The sequence below is a fragment of the Corvus kubaryi genome, unplaced genomic scaffold, assembly GCF_017639235.1.
Source record: "Corvus kubaryi isolate FWS band 111438036 unplaced genomic scaffold, C.kubaryi_AGA036_p1.0 133, whole genome shotgun sequence".
Lineage (NCBI taxonomy): Eukaryota > Metazoa > Chordata > Aves > Passeriformes > Corvidae > Corvus > Corvus kubaryi.
The window spans coordinates 34336660-34355245 of record NW_024580667.1 but is presented as its reverse complement, the minus strand read 5'-3'; the positions used below and the strand labels follow the sequence as shown (position 1 = coordinate 34355245).

Below are 18586 nucleotides of genomic sequence, written 5' to 3'. Positions count from 1 at the left end.
TTGGGATGCTGCTGGTAGCCAAATATATGTTACTGACCCAACTATGTCAGTAGCATCAACTCAGGCTTTTCAATGTTTATTTTACTCTGATGATCACTTAAAGTTCATGAAATAAAAACAAACTGGCATCAAACATGTTTTGGTAACCATATACAAAAGACAATAGAAATGCAGGCCACAAATCCCGACAGTCTGAAGAGTTGTACCCTCTTTTAAGTGCTCCAAAAGAGTCATACTACCACACATCTATTGGTAACAATAAAAAAAAAAAATCAACCTTTGATAATTCTTCTTCTACTCCTTGTAAAAATTTGGTGAGCTAAGCTCTATATAAATGTGACAGCCAAATCCAGGAACAAAGACACATGCAGTTGACCTACAGTGTAGGGCCATGCTTGCCTTTAACATATAGAAAACCCAGCAGGACAAAAGGAAATATGATATTAGAACAAACAGGTACAACCCACTTTTGTGTAGGATCACCATAAAGCATCTCTATTTGATTAGGAACATAAACCTGATACACAGAGGGGTTTTTGGTTGTTTTCCCCCTCTCTTTCTCACAATCAAAGACAAATTACCTTCTTGGCCTGACCTAGAAAATGATGTAATAACAGCTCTTAACTTGCTCTAGAACAAGCAACGTGCATTGGCAGTATCACAGACATTCTGGATCTTGAGGATTTGACATCAGAAGGAAAACATTCTAAGAGAAGAAAAGGTACTTTTTCTTTGCTGCTTAGGAGACATTGTCTAAGTCTGCTTTTTAAATAGTATGTGCATATTTTTAAAATGCATGTTCTTATATTCACAGTCAGACCAGCTTACATTTGGGATTGACTCCCTCAATCTATGCAGAATCAAACTCAGCTAAAGTCAGATAAAAGTTCTTTACTCCTTATTTAACCTGTTATTTGAGAGTACCTAGAAGAATTGTTCACAAAAGAAGGAAATTCATACCACCAAAATGGAGGCATCCAAGGGTAAAACTTTTTATTTACTTTACAAACACACTGAAGAGTCATTCTCTACTACAGCTACTTCCTCATATTTGGTTACCTCTTCCTAAAACCTTTCATACAAAGAATCACAGGAACAGCTCAGTTTGGAAGGGGCCTCCAGAGATCATCTGGTCCAATCTTTGTGTGAAAGGGAGCCTAGACAAGATCACCTAGACCCTTGTCCAAATGCATCTTTGAAACTTCCAGTCATGTGGACTCTGCCACATTTCTGGAGACACTGTTGCAGTGGTTGATTGTTCTTGCTGTAAAAAAATCCTTATATCAAGGTGAAACCTTTCCCAGTGCATCTGCACCCATTGCCCCCTGTCTTCGTCATGTAGCTCCTGGTGAATAGAGATCCTCCATTCTCTTTGTAGCTGCCCTTTCCAATACAGACACGCCCTTTCCTACACAAGCACTCATGTTCAAACAGCTGCAGGTCAGACCAACCTCTCCTCCACAAAGGAAAATGAATTATAATAAGGGCAGCAAGTAAAACTGCTTGTGGTCTTTGGTGGCAAGAGGATACATGGATACAATGGTGAACAGGACTGCTGTTTGGAGGGGCTATGACAAGCTGGAGGAATGGGCCTCATGAAAATCAAACACAGCATCACACAACAATTAAGGCCTGGGCAGCAGCTCTGCAGAAAAAGGTCTGGAGCGCCTGGTTGATAAGCTCCTGGCTGATGAGTCATTAGTGTGCCTTTGCAGCAATGAAGGTTAAAGGCTCAAGTATGTAACTTGGATACAAATTCTTGTGTACAAAGGCAGTCTACATTTCTTAAAGAAGTTGCTGAGGGAAAAGCAGGCAGTGAAGGTGACAGTAAACATTGAAAACTGAGCTGAAAGGCAATGCTGGCAGACTATAATTTTCCTTGGCAAAATTGCTTATAAGACACATCTGCCCCCCTATTATGATGTAACGTCCAATAAAAATCTGTACGTGCTGCTTCGTATCTTGTCTTTACACCATTTTCCTTCTGTATCAATGACACAAATTTCAGTCCAAGAATACTATTACATAGATGCTGATTTCTAAAAGCTGTTAAACTGGCCTTCACAAGTTGAAGAGCATCCTTAACCAGAATACACATCCTTAATCATTCCCGAGATGTCCTCTATAACAAAATAATTAGAGGGTCCCATATATAATTGTCTCCAGTGCACTGGAAAACACATAAGGCAATATTTTGATTTGTCTATCTTACTCTACCACTAATAAAAGAAACATCATAAGCACAATCATGTCCAATAAAATAGGTGAGAAAAGAATAAACAAACAAGCAAGAATCCAAGGCATCTTTTCATCAATAAATCATTAGCTCAGTTAAAAGAAATTAAACCTACACAAAGGGAAGAAAAATATATCCAAAGTAAACAGGAATCATCCTAAGTAACACTTGAAATGGCAAGATAAACTTATTATATCAGCAATAGAAATATGCACAATAGTTCCAAACAATCTGAACTGAACCAGCAGGAGCTGTTCACAGCATCTTACAGCTCACTGTGGACTCACTCACTCCCCTCAGCTCACACTAAGGTCTCTGTGGTGCCATGACTATGTTGTTAAGCCAGATCACAATGTCAGCTCAGGTACCTCTGAAATACACTGCCAGCTCTGGTTAATCATTACAGGCCGTGCCTATTGAATGACAGACAAGCTCTTCACAACACACCTCCTTGTGGGTCCACCAAATGATTCCCCTATTTCCTGTGGCAGAGCACATTCAGATACCAGACTGCATGTCCTGCATAGCTTTTCATAGTCATGAACTTGTGCTTTCTTGCATGCTTATTTAACAGAGCCCCAAGATAATTTCTCCACAACTGTATTTGAACTGCCAACCTGCACTCAGATCAAATAATACAAGAGATCTCAAAGCTCACTTGAAAAAACATCCACCAAGGAATTGTTCATGTTAAACACAGCTGTCTTACAAAAACTCTATGAGTAACACTATATTCAGCATTATATGCCAGCACTTGCATATTGCAAGAATTTAGAAGGCTTAGTCATATGAATAATTCTTTGCAATTCATTAAAAATACAAGTAAGGTTCCAAAAAGTTGACTCCCATTTAAGACATCCAAACATTATGGCATAAAGAGTAGTAAAATATTTAAGAATATACATTTTTAGGTTTGATTTTTTTTCTAAAATACTTATTAAAATAATTCATTACACTTCTAAACTATAAAACATTTAGCAAATAAGCATATTAAAAAAATGGACTTTTCTTAAAATAAATTCAGTGTTTAACAGGAATTAGGAACTGCAACCTCTTCAGAATTTCTAACAATAAATAGCTGCTAAAGCAGGGTTTTTAAAAAAATATTTTATGAGGGTAAACAAATCAGTCTGACTTTTTAAATTTTGCTATACTTCATTGAAATGTACAAATTCTGAAAATACACACAATAGGAAATTAAAGGGGCAAAGAGAATGCTTACTTTCTCTAAATGCTTTACAGTAGCCAAGGAATGACAACAAGAAGAACAGGGCACACAGTAGGTCTGCTCTGCCAACAATCCCAGCAACCTTCAAAAAAAAAAAAAAAGAAGTTTCAAATTATCAGATTTCTATTCTTAGAAAACCTGAAGTAAAGGTAAAGTGAAATATATAATAGAATATAACTGTATGACTTTTTTTTCTTTAACTTGGTTTACTGGATTAGTTATATCTAGTTTTTTAAGATGCATTTTATTTTTTATTTGGTATTGCTTAGTATCAACTACATAAATGGTTTGGCTTTGGTTTATGAAACTTTTAGTTTATGAATTTTTTTTTTTTTTTTTAAGAAATGAAGGAGGACTTCACTGAATAAAATTTAGACTCTACACAATTCCATCTGTTTTTTGAACCAAATTGCATTTCAGTAGAACACTTGGAAAACATGAAAATATAAAACAGTTTGGGTTGGAAGCGACCTTAAACACCATCTCGTTCCAACCCCCCTGCCTTTCACTAGACCAGGTTTCTCAGGGCCCCATCCAACCTGGCCTTGAACACTTCCAGGGATGGGGCATCCACAATTTTTCTGGCAACCTGTGCCAGTGCCTCACCACCCACAGAGTAAGAATTTCCTCCCAGTATCTAATCTAAATCTACTCTCTTTCAATTTGAAGCCATTACATGGCTTGGAAGCCAAACATCCAGAACCACAATTAAATTGGCAGCTCTCTGAAACACAAATCAAGACTGTTCACTTTCAGAAGACAAGCCAGCCTTCAAATTGCAATCTGAACACTCAGAATGGACAAATAGCTTCCAGCTTGCAGATTCAGGGGGGGAAAAAAAAAAAAAGAAAAAGAATCCCCCTCTGGCAGTTTTTTGTGTTATATTAACTGACTGCATTAGAGCTATGTCCAACTTCATCTTGAAACAGAAGCTGTACTAATACAAAAGAAAATGAGAAGCACATCCTGGGACCTCTGTACTCGAGATCTGTGCCAACTTACTCAAATCAAGTGCAATCTCAGGGCTATCTGCAAACTGTGGTTCAAACCCCATAACCATTTACAATAACTTGCTGAAATAGAACAAGACACTTTTGGACGTTCAATTCTCAATTACACAAGTGTCAGGATACACCACAAATTTTTTGTGAAAATCATGACATGGAGTTGGTAAGGAACTGTATAGGCCCTGATGCTGGAACCGCACTAGAACATACCCCCAGAGCAAGGATCATGTAAATACACCTTATTTTTCAGTCTAGCTCTGCTTCCTGGAGTGCTGAGTTCCATGTTTTCAGGAGAAGTACAAAAGCAGGGCAGAACAGCAACAGGTTTTCTTTTTAAATTCACTTTTTGTGATCATATTTCAGGGACAAAAGCAGAAACTTCAGTTCTTGTATAATACACCAGTTGACCCATTTTGTGTGTGGAACAGAAAGAAGAAAGTAAATAGGAAAAGGGCATTTTTTGTGTCAGGGTAACATGATGGAACAACTATTTCTAAATAACATCAGAGAAAGAGAAGCATAGAGGCATGACAGTATGACTGATTCCACTGCAGAGACTCTCTCCCACTTTACCCTCAGCTTCACTCGAGCACCATAAAAGAAGAAACTGTTGGACTCCTAAATTAGCTCAGAAGAACTTCTTGATTTATCTAAAGCTGTGCACCTAACTTCTCTGCTTCTTCTTCTATCATACAAAGGAATTACGGGAATTAACTCAATAGCTGTGGAGTGCTTTGAAAGGTGAAAATAATGAAGTGTCATTCTGCTTCAGGAGCCGCTCTTGCTAATGAGATAAAACTTAAGGTGAGCTGACGCAATTTCGAAAATAAATGTCCACTTGTTACAGCAGAGATTGAGGGACTAATAACACACACGGCCTCATATGACTCCAACAGCACAATGTTATCTAAAATGCAAGGTAAGGCATATAGATTCTGGTAAGAAGGCAAACAAAGGAAAAAAGAACAAACCAATTTTAAATTAGTATCAGAAACATTCTTATGTCCATGATTCATTTAGCATTTCATCACTGAAGCATTACAAAGAACAGGCCTTTTTTAGAGCAGAGAACTATAGCACAAGAGTATTTACTTGTAGGTAGAAAAGTTAGTGTTTTCCTTACATAGGTACTGAAAGCATTACACCTTTCAAGATCTGTTTTACATGACAGTTTGTTTTGCTGTATAAACCAAAACCCAAAGCAGCAAACAGACGGATTCTTCACAATTTTATGTCAAAATATGTCAACTCATTTCCAAACCGGGATGTCGTGATACTTAAAACTCACAGGTTTAAAATCATAAGGAATGCTTTTTAAGAGATGCTGCCAGACACACACTCATCCTAGAACTGTAGCAATAATGACTCCTTCACTGCAGCAAGATTTATTATTCACCATGTAAATGATTAGAGGCTTTTTTGTTCATTTCTGTATCTTAGAAGATGCCTGATAGATAAGCATGCTACTTTCCCCCCCTCTTTTTCCAATGTTTGCCCGCAGCATATGCAAGTCTTCAAATATGCAAGCAGGCCACATCACTTGTAATTTATTTGACATGACAAAGGGCTTATTAATATTCTCATGCTGATTTAAATATATTTTTAGAGTCAAATGGAATGAAGAATAAATTTATGGATATTGATAAAAGAGTCAATAGTAGGTCTGCTACAAAGTTAAGACTCAAACAAGATTTCTCTTTACATATCAGAACATCAAAGGCACTGAAGACTTGTTCTACTTTACTCTGACATCTAAAACTGGGTTTGGAGAACAAATATGCGGGGCCCTTCTGACACAGTGCACTCTCACAAAGAAGTTATTGTGCAGCTGAGCAAACATCAGAGAAGGATTGTCAAGATATTTTAGCCACACTGCCAGAAAAGGTGCCAAATTACTAATGCATAACTTTGCACCATCTCTAGGTCTTCAATACATGCAAGGTCTCCAGTCAGCTGAGAGCACAGCTTTTAATAACTTTTTCCCCGTCAATTGTGTGCAGAGCAAATGCAAGAAGCCAAAACCATGGCATATTGTGAATAAACGAAAAATCAGTGCCACAGATGTAGAATGTGCACTGTAGGATTCACTGTTCATTGCTAGGACAAAATCAAAATTAAAGCTAGTACTTTTTCTGTAGCACAGACCTTCCAAACTCTAACAAAACCCCCAAAAATATTGTGATAACTTTATATTTCATTTATTCCTTATCACAAGATCAAGAAATCAGTGACCACATCCAGCAAGCCCACTAGCATAAGGCCATAAGATTTTCTTAACTATGAGCGCAAAAGTGCTTTTTAAGAACACCATCTTCTCTTCACAGAATTTCCACACAAGGACTTTACGTTTTTCTCAGATATTTTAATTGATTGCTATACACATGCCATGCTTCTATTCTGCATCTTCACATCTTTGCTTTTGCCTGCACTATTAAAGGGCCCATTACTGTCAAATCTGTGTTCCCCATGTACATAATTACAGACTGTGATAAAAAAAAAAATCCTTTAATCTTCTCCTTCATATTAAAAATATAAACCCGTGGAGTTTGATCTCTCATGAAACAGGATGATTTCCAGCCCTTTAATCACTTTCACGGCTCTTCTGAGCACTCTCCATTTTTTCCAGTGTTGTCCTTCAGCAAAACTGAAGGCAGTATTCTAAGAGTCACATCCAAATTTCATACAGTGCCCCTACTCTGATTTTATATCTCTTTGCTTTTTTGTCAATGCAAATGGAAATGGAAAGTAATTAGGGAAATCCAGCAGGTAGGGAAACTGTAGCATAGTGCTATCCTCCTTTAGTTATTGTACTTGAATGATTTATCTTCCTTAGTAAGATCTAGCTCGGTGGAATTACAAGCCTTGGACGTATTAACCATAATAATTTGATTGTTCTGTTAAGATGTGGGCCGAGAGAAGCATTAAGAATATATAAAAGCAATGTATAAAGTATAAGGCTATGCCATAATTAATTAGTCAAGATGGTCAAGAACTTCTAAAATAAAAATCTTTGGAGATAATTATTCAATACTTACACACTCGGTGTGCACTGGATGTACAGCAAAGAGCAAAGCAGCAAGAAGAGAGGACTTTGGTGCCAGGTTTAGCCGTCTTCCTTTATTATTGAATTGCAGTCCACCCAATAATATGGAGAACACATCAACCATCAACACTGAGATAGTACAGTGCAGTACTATATTGATGACATGGAAACCAACTGGGTAGAAGCCTCCAGCAAAAAGGTAATTAATTCTATATAGAAACAAAAATATCAAGGCTAGGAATTATAACAATGGTTAGAAAAATACAAATGGAAAAACTAAACAACCCCATAGCAAGACATATGCACCCAAAAATAAAGCTGACATGTCTCAATACGCATGGTGTTCTCATTTAGCCATCACAACAAGGTAGAAACAGGTCCCAGTCTTTAGGCCAAGGTATTCATATGGAATATAATATGGATACAGTATCTATCCTCTCCAAAGACATATGTTAGCACTATTATGTTAATCATACCTATAGTTACTTAGAAGTGGCTTTTGGTCAACAAAGTAACTTCAGTGTTGCAACACAGGAGTATCCTAGGGATAAACAACCCAGCCCACTGAGGGGATACCGCTGGGCTCCAGAACAGCCAACTTGATGAAATTATGTTAATTAAATCCACACAGTGAGGAAACTAATATGCACTGAGACTGATTTCCACTGACATACTATCTGAAAGAGGTCCTAGCATTTGGGTGCAATCAGTATCCACCCAGAAAGTAACCAGCACATCTTGGTAACTGATTCGTGAGGCTGGTTAGAGAGAAGTTTCATACAAGTATTAGAATCAGAAGGAAGTGTGAGTGAAAATTCAGTCTAAATCCTTATTCAAAACAGGAACTTGGCAGTAAAATGGAGGCTGAGAAGAAAAGGGGGAAATATCGTGCTATTATCCATATACTTTATCAGTAGGTAAGATATACAGAAACTTAGTTTGAATAGGGGATTTTATAGCTCATTTGGTCAATCTGCATCTGGCATAAATGAAACCTATTTAAAAACTTAACCTATTATAAATATGATACGCATAAAAGTTGGAGCTTAGGGAAATTAAGGAAACCCATTTCTCACTTGTGAAAATAGCATTTTACGGACCATCTCCACAGGCTCATCTATATTTTCAGATACAGAAATGATTGTATCCCAGTTCACTCTTTAAACAAACCAGAATGTTATTAGAGATGGAATATACCACAGAGACAAGAAAAAAAATAAAAAGCAAGGCATGTTTCGTGTAATGGACTGAAAGCTTTAATAGGTTTAGGACTCTGACACGTTCTATTCAGTTGCGTATTTTTCTTGATGAAAATGTGAAGAAAGCCCAATAGACAGTGAAACGCACAGTGCTAAGTACTTAAAACACTGACACCACCCCAAAGGGTCAGAGTTTTTGCTTGCATATGAGGACTAAGAGTGGGAACATTTCCTCTGCACTTACTTAGTCCCTAGCTTGGAATGGACAACTGCAGAATGAGCACCAAGTCCCCACTGACACCATTGAGTCACGTGGGGAAAATAAAGAAATTAAGACTGAATCCTCAAATATTCTCTGCATTACTGTGCCAAATTTCTACATGGTCTACTGTTTGCTCAAATCTTTGTGCAATAAACACGAGCTAAGTATCTACAAAAGTAATCCCCTTAAACGTTTAGTTATTTGACAAAACTAGCAAGTTATATATAGGCAGACATTTCACTAGATTCTCAGACACTCACTTAAGTTAGAATATTGGAGTGAAGAGGTAAGAAGACTATATAGTGAGCTGATGGAAAAGGGCCACAGTACCTTGATGCTATTTATAAAATAAACCATTTGAAAGGTCAGCAGGAAAGCAGAGAACAAGAACTACAATAGCAGTATAAGTGGCAGCATGGCTAAGTGAAGGGAACATACACCTCCTAGTTCTTTGATGTTGGGACATACTAAACCACACTGCCCCTAGTACCAGGTACAGAAGAGCATTAAAATGAAATCTCTGAAAAGTAGATAGAAATACAGAATGTCAAAATAATGAATATTTTGGGAAAGAAACCATTGGAAAATTAAAACACAATTTGAGATTAAGGTAGTGAACTCAAAAATCATATTCAGGAAAGGTATCCAACTACCCTCCAGCTACTATGTTCTCTCCTTTTCTGTTGCCTCCTCCCTAAATTCAATTGAGTCAATAGAGGTTAAAAAATATTCAGACCTTGAGCAAAAATTCAAGTCTCACCTGAAAGTTAGGACAGTTAGCGGTCGATATGACTTATGACTGGTATTGCTGCTGAGTTTGCTACCCCAAAAGTCATGATACCACAGGTCCCCAAGTGGGGTTTCTGCCCTGAGGTCCTAAAAGAAAACAATAAATTACCAGATTCTTAACATTTCTCCTTGGTTCAAAGCAGCTAAAACACAAGTGAGTTCTAACTAATACAAGCTCACACTAACATGGACATAGCAGGAGTTTTGTTGCCTCACTACTGACATTTGACCCACGGTACCTGAGTTTGCAATAAAGGTCACATCTTGAATGCCTGTCATTGTAAAAGCCATGATTGTGGATTCTGTAAGTAGGCATAACTACATGCAATTTAGAGCTATATTTGCATCAGATTATAAGATGGTCAATAGCTGAGATATGAAACACATAAACCTCCTTACCTTATAATTTTGTAAAAAGCCTTTGATTTGAGGTGTAGGCTATCTTGCGAAGAAGGCCAACTACAAACTGCTGCAAAATATCAATTTTTTACCAGTGCAGTAGCATAACTACTAATGAAAGCATGAAATCAAGTAGACTAAAGGTAGGAAACAACAATTAGCTCTTTTTGAAGCCTTGGTTCGCACAGAGCTATTCAAATAGCTGAGGTCTTTTTAGTTCTTAATACATGAAATCAAGAATCAACATCTCTATATACTGCTCTAAAAGATTAAAAGACAGAAAGGTAATGAATTATTTTAATTTAGGGTGCAATAGGGGCCGATAAAAAAAAACCACTGCAAAGAAAAGGTTTTGCTTGCTTGCTCTTCCCTTTTATCTCAAAGCCATGCTGATAATGAAAAAATCCAAATAATGTAGGCTATTAAATGGAAAGCATAGCCTTTGGAGAATAAAAATCAGGATCTTGCCAGCATCTGCCTCAGTTTTCTATGAAGACAAACTTGGAAGTTCAAACTAACATATACTTACCCCTCTTCTGCTTCCCTAGTGCAATTAAATACCAATTTATGCTACAGCAAGGTACATGCAGGTTAAAGACATTTGAGACAGAACCTAAGAACAAAATTGTACTAGTTAGTACTACACCTGCAATCGACAAGTTACTGTGCCCCCACCTTCTGTCCTGAAATTGTTTAACAGACCAACAAAGCAAAGGAGGTGAACAAGGCAATTGCAAACACAAGTAAGTAGACAAACAGGCTTGCTAACCACATGAAAGGTTTTACAAAGCCTGGTGCCCCTGTCTTATTATTCCTACAACTCCAGCTACTTCTAAGATTCCCACATTGCAGTTCCCTTGGTTTACTAATTCCAGTTCCTCTCCAATGCTGTTACCACCTCACTTGCTTCTACAGTATCTTGAGCACTTCCTGTGGTCTCCAGTACCTTCCATCTCACCCTTAGCTAGAATTTTTGGCCTGCCCATACTTCCAAACTACTGCCAAATTGCTGATGACTGGCTGCTGCTAAACTGAACTTAACTCATTTTTATTTGCTTCTCTCTTAACATATTCTGACTTTCATCCATCCAAAAACCACAAATTAAACAAAAAAAAAATCCAGGAAGAGATTTATTTCTATCACTTGATCAAATTTGGCCAGTATTAGACAACAGATTAAAAAAAAAATTAGGAAGGGGAAATAGGCTTAAGTTCCTAGCATACAGTCAAATGAACTGAAGCATTCTCTAATAGGTTACTAATCAATACACAGAAAAGAAAGCAGGGCTAAAACTGCAGTCTGAAAAACCAAGACTGCAGCTGTCAATTAAGGCACTCTCAGGGAAATTCTTAAGAAATCAAGAGCCACAGGGGATCCTACTTGGGCTTAAGAATTACCAAGGTGAAAAATCTCTTCATGCTCTCACAGATGTTTCTACTGCCAAGTAATACCTAGAAATTTCTTTCGTCTCTCAGGACTGCAATTTCAGCCTTAGGCACCTAAATTCCTGTTCCATTCCTCACTGGTATGCACAAACCCTAAAGGTCATAATTTGACTCTCTGAGCAGGAACACACTCGACTAGCAGCTCACTAAATCAATACAGCCAGCTTTTCCAGGGGCAAGTTGGGACAGTGATGTACACCAAAATCTACTGAAGTCTTTGTACTCTGCAGGGTACAGTTGTCAGAGGGTGGTGTGGCCCTCAGACTGTTTTTCCAACCAGCAGCACAGCTCTTTATGTACATAAAGTCTGAGAAGGACATACTTCTATAAATTTTAGTACTGAAAAAGAAAAGTATGTCTTTCATGTCACAGATGGTCTTCAATAACTTGAGATGGGAAATGTATTTGAGATGTTCAAGGCTTGATTTCACGTTCCGCTATAATCAGCCGCCTTTTGTCTTCCATCGGAAGAATGCAGGGAAAGCTGAATGCATGGAATTACTTAGTGATTAGATTATGCTTCCATATGACCTAAAAATCTTCAATCATGTATCTTGCTCTTGTATCCACATTCTGTGAGAAAGTTTCTTTCATTAATTTTCCTACTTAGTGAACTTACCCTAAAATAGGAATGGTTTTCTCCAGGAGACACAGCTGTTTAAAAGCTACAAATGATTTTCTCTTTAAAAACCAAAAGTAGCTATCAAATAATCTCTGAATATTTTATTAGCAGCAGCTTACACACAGCAGAGTTCAAGATTTGAAGAAAGGTCAGTTTTTCTATATAAAGGCTTTTGGAAGCTCTGAAGTCTGAAGCTCTGCTTAATCCAACTGTTTGTCTTGCCAAGCTAGTAAATAAATAAAGACAAAAGTCACTGTTGTGTACCAGTTAAAATGCTGCTTAAAATTATAAGAAAGCATCTGGAAAACAGCCTTTAACTCCAATAAATTCTATTAATGGAATGTTCCATGATACAATAGGCATGGGGTCAACTAAATGTGTATCTTTTGCTAAAAAAACAGCAAAAGAAATGAAAGATTGGGATGATGGCAGCTAGTAAATTAACAAAAGGGGCACTGTGTGGTACCCAAGAAAATACTACAGTAGCAAGGCTCAGTAAATCTACAAAATTATTTCAACTGCTGTCTCCTATTAAATAGGAATAAAATATGCTATGCTTTGTTTAATAAACTGTGCCATTGCCAGATAATCTCCCTCCCCATTAAACTGGTAAACTCATTGTCTCTGTATTTTTCTTGTGGATTTTGAATTTCCATATATCCATATGACCCCTGTGTTAAAATGATATTGTCATAAAATCCTCATTTAATTTCTAGGGAATAATAGAGGATTTTGATGTGAAAAATAGAACCAGCCTCCCAGTTTTTCAAACATACAGATTACATATGAATTAACTTATTTAAGAAGTTGGTTGAATTTCTCAGCATTGCCAACAACTAGAATCCCACTTCGAATTGTTGGGTTGCATAGATAAATTGAAACATTTTTAGAGTAAAGACTGAAAGAAGTGGGGAGAGATTACAAGTGCGGAAATTTCACATTAACAAAACAACCTGCCTTGTTTCAACATCAGTCTTTTGTTCATTCTTTCAGGAAATTAAAATATTATAAACAGGTCCCAAATAAAATTTTGCAGAATGAAACACTGCCAGGAGCTGTGCAATCTAAAATACAATACTACTTTAAAAAAAACCCAAACCAACAATGCTATAGGTTCTTAATTTGTCTACAGCATTCTCTTGAAAGCTTTAAGATTTATTTTCACGTTGACAGATGTATTTTCCCCCCATACATTTATAACTGAAGGTATGATGACTTACACATGCATAATAGAAATTTGTCTAAGGAAACAGTAATTCTGCATGATTCTAAAAGGCACATTGTGATAAGTTGACTCTATATCTTGTGCAAGGAAAAAAAAAAAAGTGAATTGTGTTTTTCTAGCAGTATGAGTCTCCAGATTATCCTCTTTGTAACCCCATGGTTTCAGGAAAACAGAACCAACAGATGAATGTGATTATTTTTACCCTGTGCTTGTCTTTCTAAATGTTTAACAAGTACCTTCCAGAACAGCATAAAAGCTCTAACACCAATACCCATCCATGGGCACAGGCTCGCTCACTGTGATCCTGTGATGTGTCCCAGCAATTGAAGACACTACACTGCTCAAAGTCAAAAGAATCTCAGCTAGAGGTTTGTTTGAGTCACATGTCAGTTTCTAAGCATTTAAAGGTCTGTTCATTGCACGTATGATCAGCTTTAAAATTGAACACAAGAACACTCTGCCTCTATTTAAAAAAAAATACTGTTGTCACAGGAACTTTAATGGGGGAAGGAGCATAGGAAAAGGGAGCTTTGCTTGCTCCTGTAACATTTTTATGGTATAAACTACACCTGGAGATCCCCTGCACCCTACAATAGCTTAACGATGCCTTATATACCTGTAACCAGACTAAGTTCTTTCACTGGTCTTATTCTGTGACCCTCAGAAGATAGTGAACAAAATCTCCTATTAACATCCATGGGTATCAGGAAAGTTTACTGTACACTCTCACTGACTTAGAAATCAGCATAAAATTAGACCTACTGGCAGTCTTGATGTACAGGTACCTTTAAATCAGGCTTACTTTAAAAAACACCCAATAAGACAAAAAGGGAAAATGAATTTAAAAAAAAAAAGTAATACCCAAAGAAAGCTCTTTACTAGGCTGAAACTTTTGGGCCTGTTTAGATCAACTGTTGCATTATTTCTTTTCCTATGGCCATTTATGCCAAACAGCATGAGGAAAAGAAGAGACAAACCTTATTATTGATGATGGCTTCAGAATCATCAAAGACAAAATCTCCATCATAGCTGTTAGCAAAACAGAGGAAGGAAATTAACGCCACAACCATTTTAGCCCAGTATGATGGAAGGAGGAACCATGATACATCATGGTCCAGATTAGGCTCCATTTGTGCCATTCTGTGAAATGCTTGTTCCAAGTTGGGAGCTTCAGCATTATGTTAGTTGAAAATCTGGAAGAAACACATACAAATGCACAGTTACAGCTCTAATTCACTAAAAAAGAATTTTAAAAGGAAAGCTGGGTTGGGAGAGGAGATGAAGTTTCATACAACCTTACATTTTTTCTCTCAGTGCCTTTCATAGCTACTGAAACATACCTAAACATAATTTTGTACTTCAAACGGGGAGATAAAGGCAGAATTTTTCATGGTTGGAGCACAGAGATAAATACAAGAAATTCTTAGATGTTAAGGTAAAACTTTGGCACAGTCGAATTCTAAAACCTAGAGCAAATCACTGTTTTTCTGTTTCTTACTGTTCTTTTCAAGTAATACAAACAGAGGCATCAGGAGGACTGTGGAGCATTTACAAAGTTCTGTAGAAAATTATAAACACTATAATTTCCTTCCACATTTGAAAAGCAAACATCGTCAAAAGAGCTCAACTCTCTTCAGTTAATCAAATTAAAGGACCTAGTCTTATACATTCCCCATAAAAGGACTTCATACAAACATCACAGAAAGACATATGGAGATAGCAGTTAATCGACTAGGCCCTGAATCTCAACAATTCAAGCAATGAGACAACAAAAGCCATAGAATTAAGGTGGGGCTAGTGTTCACTAGATCACTCTGCACTCCTCGAGTTGAAATTCCACTGTTGTATTCATGGGCTCATGAGGTTGTTGAGGCAGATGAAAGAGACCCTGCAATCCAAGCACACTGAGTGATACATCAATGTGGAGGTAGTAAGGCTAGAGGTTTACACCCATAAGCCACTTTCACTTGGATGGGTCTCTTTGAATGCTCCAGAGCCAGCCTTCTGTCTGAACTATTATTCTGCTTCCGCTTCTCGGGTGCTCAGACACTACTGTGAGTGGTCCTATTATCAAGTGCTGGTATAAACGGCAAGGGAAGGAGGTTATGAATGGAAAACTGCAGTAAAAGCCAGGCAGAATATGAATTTTTTATTTTGGAAGCCTAAAGAATGATAGGCACATATAATAGCCTATCTTCAGTTTCTTTTATTTATTTGCTTATTAAATCAACTGTTGCACTCCTGAAGATATTGCATTTAATATCTTCATACAGGAAAACAGAAAATCTAGAAAAACAGCTCCAGTGCACCCCTGAAAGCATTGCATTTAATGTCTTTGTACGGTCTAGGAAAACAGCTCCAATGATTTGGCTTCTGGAACAGAGCTGACCATTAGAACTGCTACAGTAACTGCTCTGTATCTTTCTCTTTTTGCAATATTACATTCCAGTGTCCGCATATTCCCAATTCCTGCACACACACGTGCACAGGGACAGGCAGTACACCCTGCCACACCAGTGCCCCTCCTCGCTTTGGGGACCATATGGCGCTGCTCCTAAATCCAGATAAAGTCAGTAACCTGGAGCTGTGCAACCTGAGAGGCTAGAGCTCCCCGGCTGAGCAAAGCAGCTGCTTTATGAGCAAAACCTTTTCTCAGAGTAGTTCACCCTTGTGCTCGTAGTTTGACGGAGACAAAGAAAAAGCGTGGCTGTTAACTGAGGGAAGCGCACGGCGTTGCTCCCAACAGCACGGATACAGCATCAATACGCACCACGGAATTAAAATATTTAATCTAGTCAAAATTCATTCCGCCGTGAAAGTTTCTCCCATTACGCTTGCTCTATTTATCCGGCGCACAGCTGCTGCCAGCCCTCTTCCCCGCGGTCCAGGAGGCCGGGCCGTCGGGGGCTCCCTTCGCCGGGCAGCGCGGTGACCGCCCGGCGGTGCGAGCACCCACGAGGGACCGCCACCTCCCCCGCAGCGGCGCACAGCCGCTGCCCGGCGGCACGGGGACAGGGAGGGCGCCTCCCCGCCGCCCTCTCCGGGGAGAGACGAGCCCGAGCCGACCCGAAGAACGCCCGCCCCACACGGCAGGCACCTCCGCGGCCGGGCGGGCACGGTGCGTCCCGCCGGAGAGCGCCGGCGCCGCGGGGGTGCCTCGCACCCAGACGGGCACTGGCCGTGAGCGGAGCCCCGCAAACTTGGGGGCGTCCCGGGCACTCGGCGGGCGGTCGCAGGGAAGGCGCCGGCCCGGCAAGGCAGCGGCGGCTGCGGAGTAAGGGGCAAGGCTGGGGGGCAAGCGAGCCCCGCCGGGAGTTTGGCGGTGGCCCTGCCCCGCTCGGCGCTCCCCTTTTGTCCTGGCGGCGACGGCTCCGCCGTAGGGGGTGGCCCGTCCCATCCAGCCCTCAGCCCCCCCAGGCCGGTCCCGCCAGCGGACGGGGCACTGACAAGACCCCCCCCCCCCCTTCCCCCACGCAGCGTTACCTGCGAGGACACGGAGCCCGCGCGGCATCTCCCACCCGGGAGCGAAACTCTCCCGCCCGGCGAGCCCCGAACCGGAGCGGCCGGCGGGGGAGGGGCCGCGGCGGCTTCGCCTCCGGGATCATCCCCGCAGCCCATTGGCCACCGCCCCGCCCCGCCCCCCTCTGGCCCCGCCCCCAGGGGCTGCCCTGCACGCCCATTGGCTGCGGCTGCGGTGACGCGCGGTGGGCGGGGCCGGGCGAGCGGAGCCGGCACCTCACTCGCGGTGGCGGCGGGGTCGGTGCGGGTCGCTCCCCTTGGATCCCAAACTCTGCACCCCGCGCACAGGCGGGGTCGGGTGGGCTCCTGGTAGTGCCCGCTGCCGCCTGCTCCGCGTTCCCGGAGCGCGCCCGCCCTCTCTGCCCCGGCGGTGGTCATTGTCCCGCGTATCTGGCTGGCTGCGGGGTGGGGGCTGAGCCGGGGAGAGTGGGGGCTGCCCGGCACCGGGGCGGGAGAACCGCCAGCCCCGAGCCCCCCACTCCTCTCGCAAAGGCGAGGCTCCTGCGGCGGCGGGCGTGCGCGGAGCGATAATCCCCCCGGAAAGCTGATACAGAGCCAGTGGGGCAGGGCGGGAATGGGTGTCGGGGTCTCGCCGCCTGGGGTGGGTAGCGGGACAAGCTGGGGACTTCAGCAGAGCGTTCCAGCCTTTCTGTAAGAGGCTCTGGTCCTACCGGGGTTGTAGCAGGTGCTCTCCGCAGGACAGGTCCTGTAAGGAGACAACAAAAAGGCTGTATCAGGTGTAGTTAATTCGTACGTTTAAACATCACCGCGATTTCCTCGTAAGAAAGTGTGATTAAACATTGACCTGGTAGCACCAAATGTTCGGCAGAAGCTTCCCTAAAAAAGCCCATTAAAATCTTAATATGCTGAAATTGGATGAGAACTCCTGGCTGTGTGCCAGGGAGTGACATACACTTTGGAGTGGAATTTTTTAAGATGTTTGCATTATCAAGCGTCAAATTAACAAGGTTATTTCATGGCTCCTTTGAGGCTTTAACTCTCGAGTGGAAACACTGCTTTGGGAGGGCTTTGGTGGCTGCTACCCATAACTGTCTACTGACACCTGCTTTGGAACATCTGCTCTGCAGCACGGGCAGCTTAGCTGCGTGTGAGGCAGCAGCTGAGCCAGCACAATTGCCAAGCTCGTATATTATTCAGCTGTATATGCAAAGCTCCTGCTTTTAAGATGGAGGTCTGTAACTTGTGCCTGTTTAACAGCTACCACAAAGCGTCTGAGGTGCTTCTTGGTCGTGAAGTGGTGGAAAAGTGGCGACCTGCCGTCATCGAGGACCCAAAGCTCTGAGAACTGATTGCAGACTTCTGGTCCCTGTAGTACAAGAGCTGAAATAGATACACAAAGACCTGCAAACCAATAAATTGAGCCTTGTACTTTAAAATGATCTTGTCTGTTCTGGCTTTGTCCCTGACTTAGTGATCTAAGTGGGCCCAATGAGGAAGATTTCTGTTTCATAAATTGCCATCATGAAATGGTGAAAGATGTCTTTATGACTTTTGGGTCATTTTGCCTTAGAAATACAAGGTAAAGCATGAGATAATCAACAAAAGCATGTTTTCTAGGTTTCTGCTTCTACAATCCAGAGCATTGAGGTT

The 18586-nt window shown here is 40.7% G+C and overlaps 1 protein-coding gene and 1 long non-coding RNA gene across 6 annotated transcripts in view; one reads left to right on the top strand and one right to left on the bottom strand.

The window, feature by feature from the left end:
• The window catches only part of TMTC4 (transmembrane O-mannosyltransferase targeting cadherins 4), a 56589-nt gene extending 39541 nt beyond the window's left edge, over positions 1-17048 (bottom strand). The window contains exons 1-5 of one of the 5 annotated variants that reach the window (XM_042042901.1): positions 16940-17048; positions 14434-14649; positions 9736-9851; positions 7507-7723; positions 3459-3546 (exon numbers count right to left, since the gene is read on the bottom strand). In XM_042042901.1, coding sequence (XP_041898835.1) covers positions 3459-3546; positions 7507-7723; positions 9736-9851; positions 14434-14595 — 583 coding nt within the window. In that variant the 5' untranslated portion in view covers positions 14596-14649; positions 16940-17048. Of the gene's footprint in view, positions 1-3458; positions 3547-7506; positions 7724-9735; positions 9852-14433; positions 14657-16939 lie in introns of those variants that run through there. The other 4 variants (XM_042042891.1, XM_042042881.1, XM_042042907.1 and 1 more) reach the window with 4 other exon arrangements.
• Positions 17049-17137: 89 nt separating this feature from the next.
• LOC121666871 lies at positions 17138-18375 on the top strand. The gene is made up of 2 exons (XR_006016821.1): positions 17138-17212; positions 18194-18375. It is a non-coding gene; the product is annotated as an uncharacterized LOC121666871 (long non-coding RNA).
• The last annotated feature ends 211 nt before the right edge of the window (positions 18376-18586 follow it).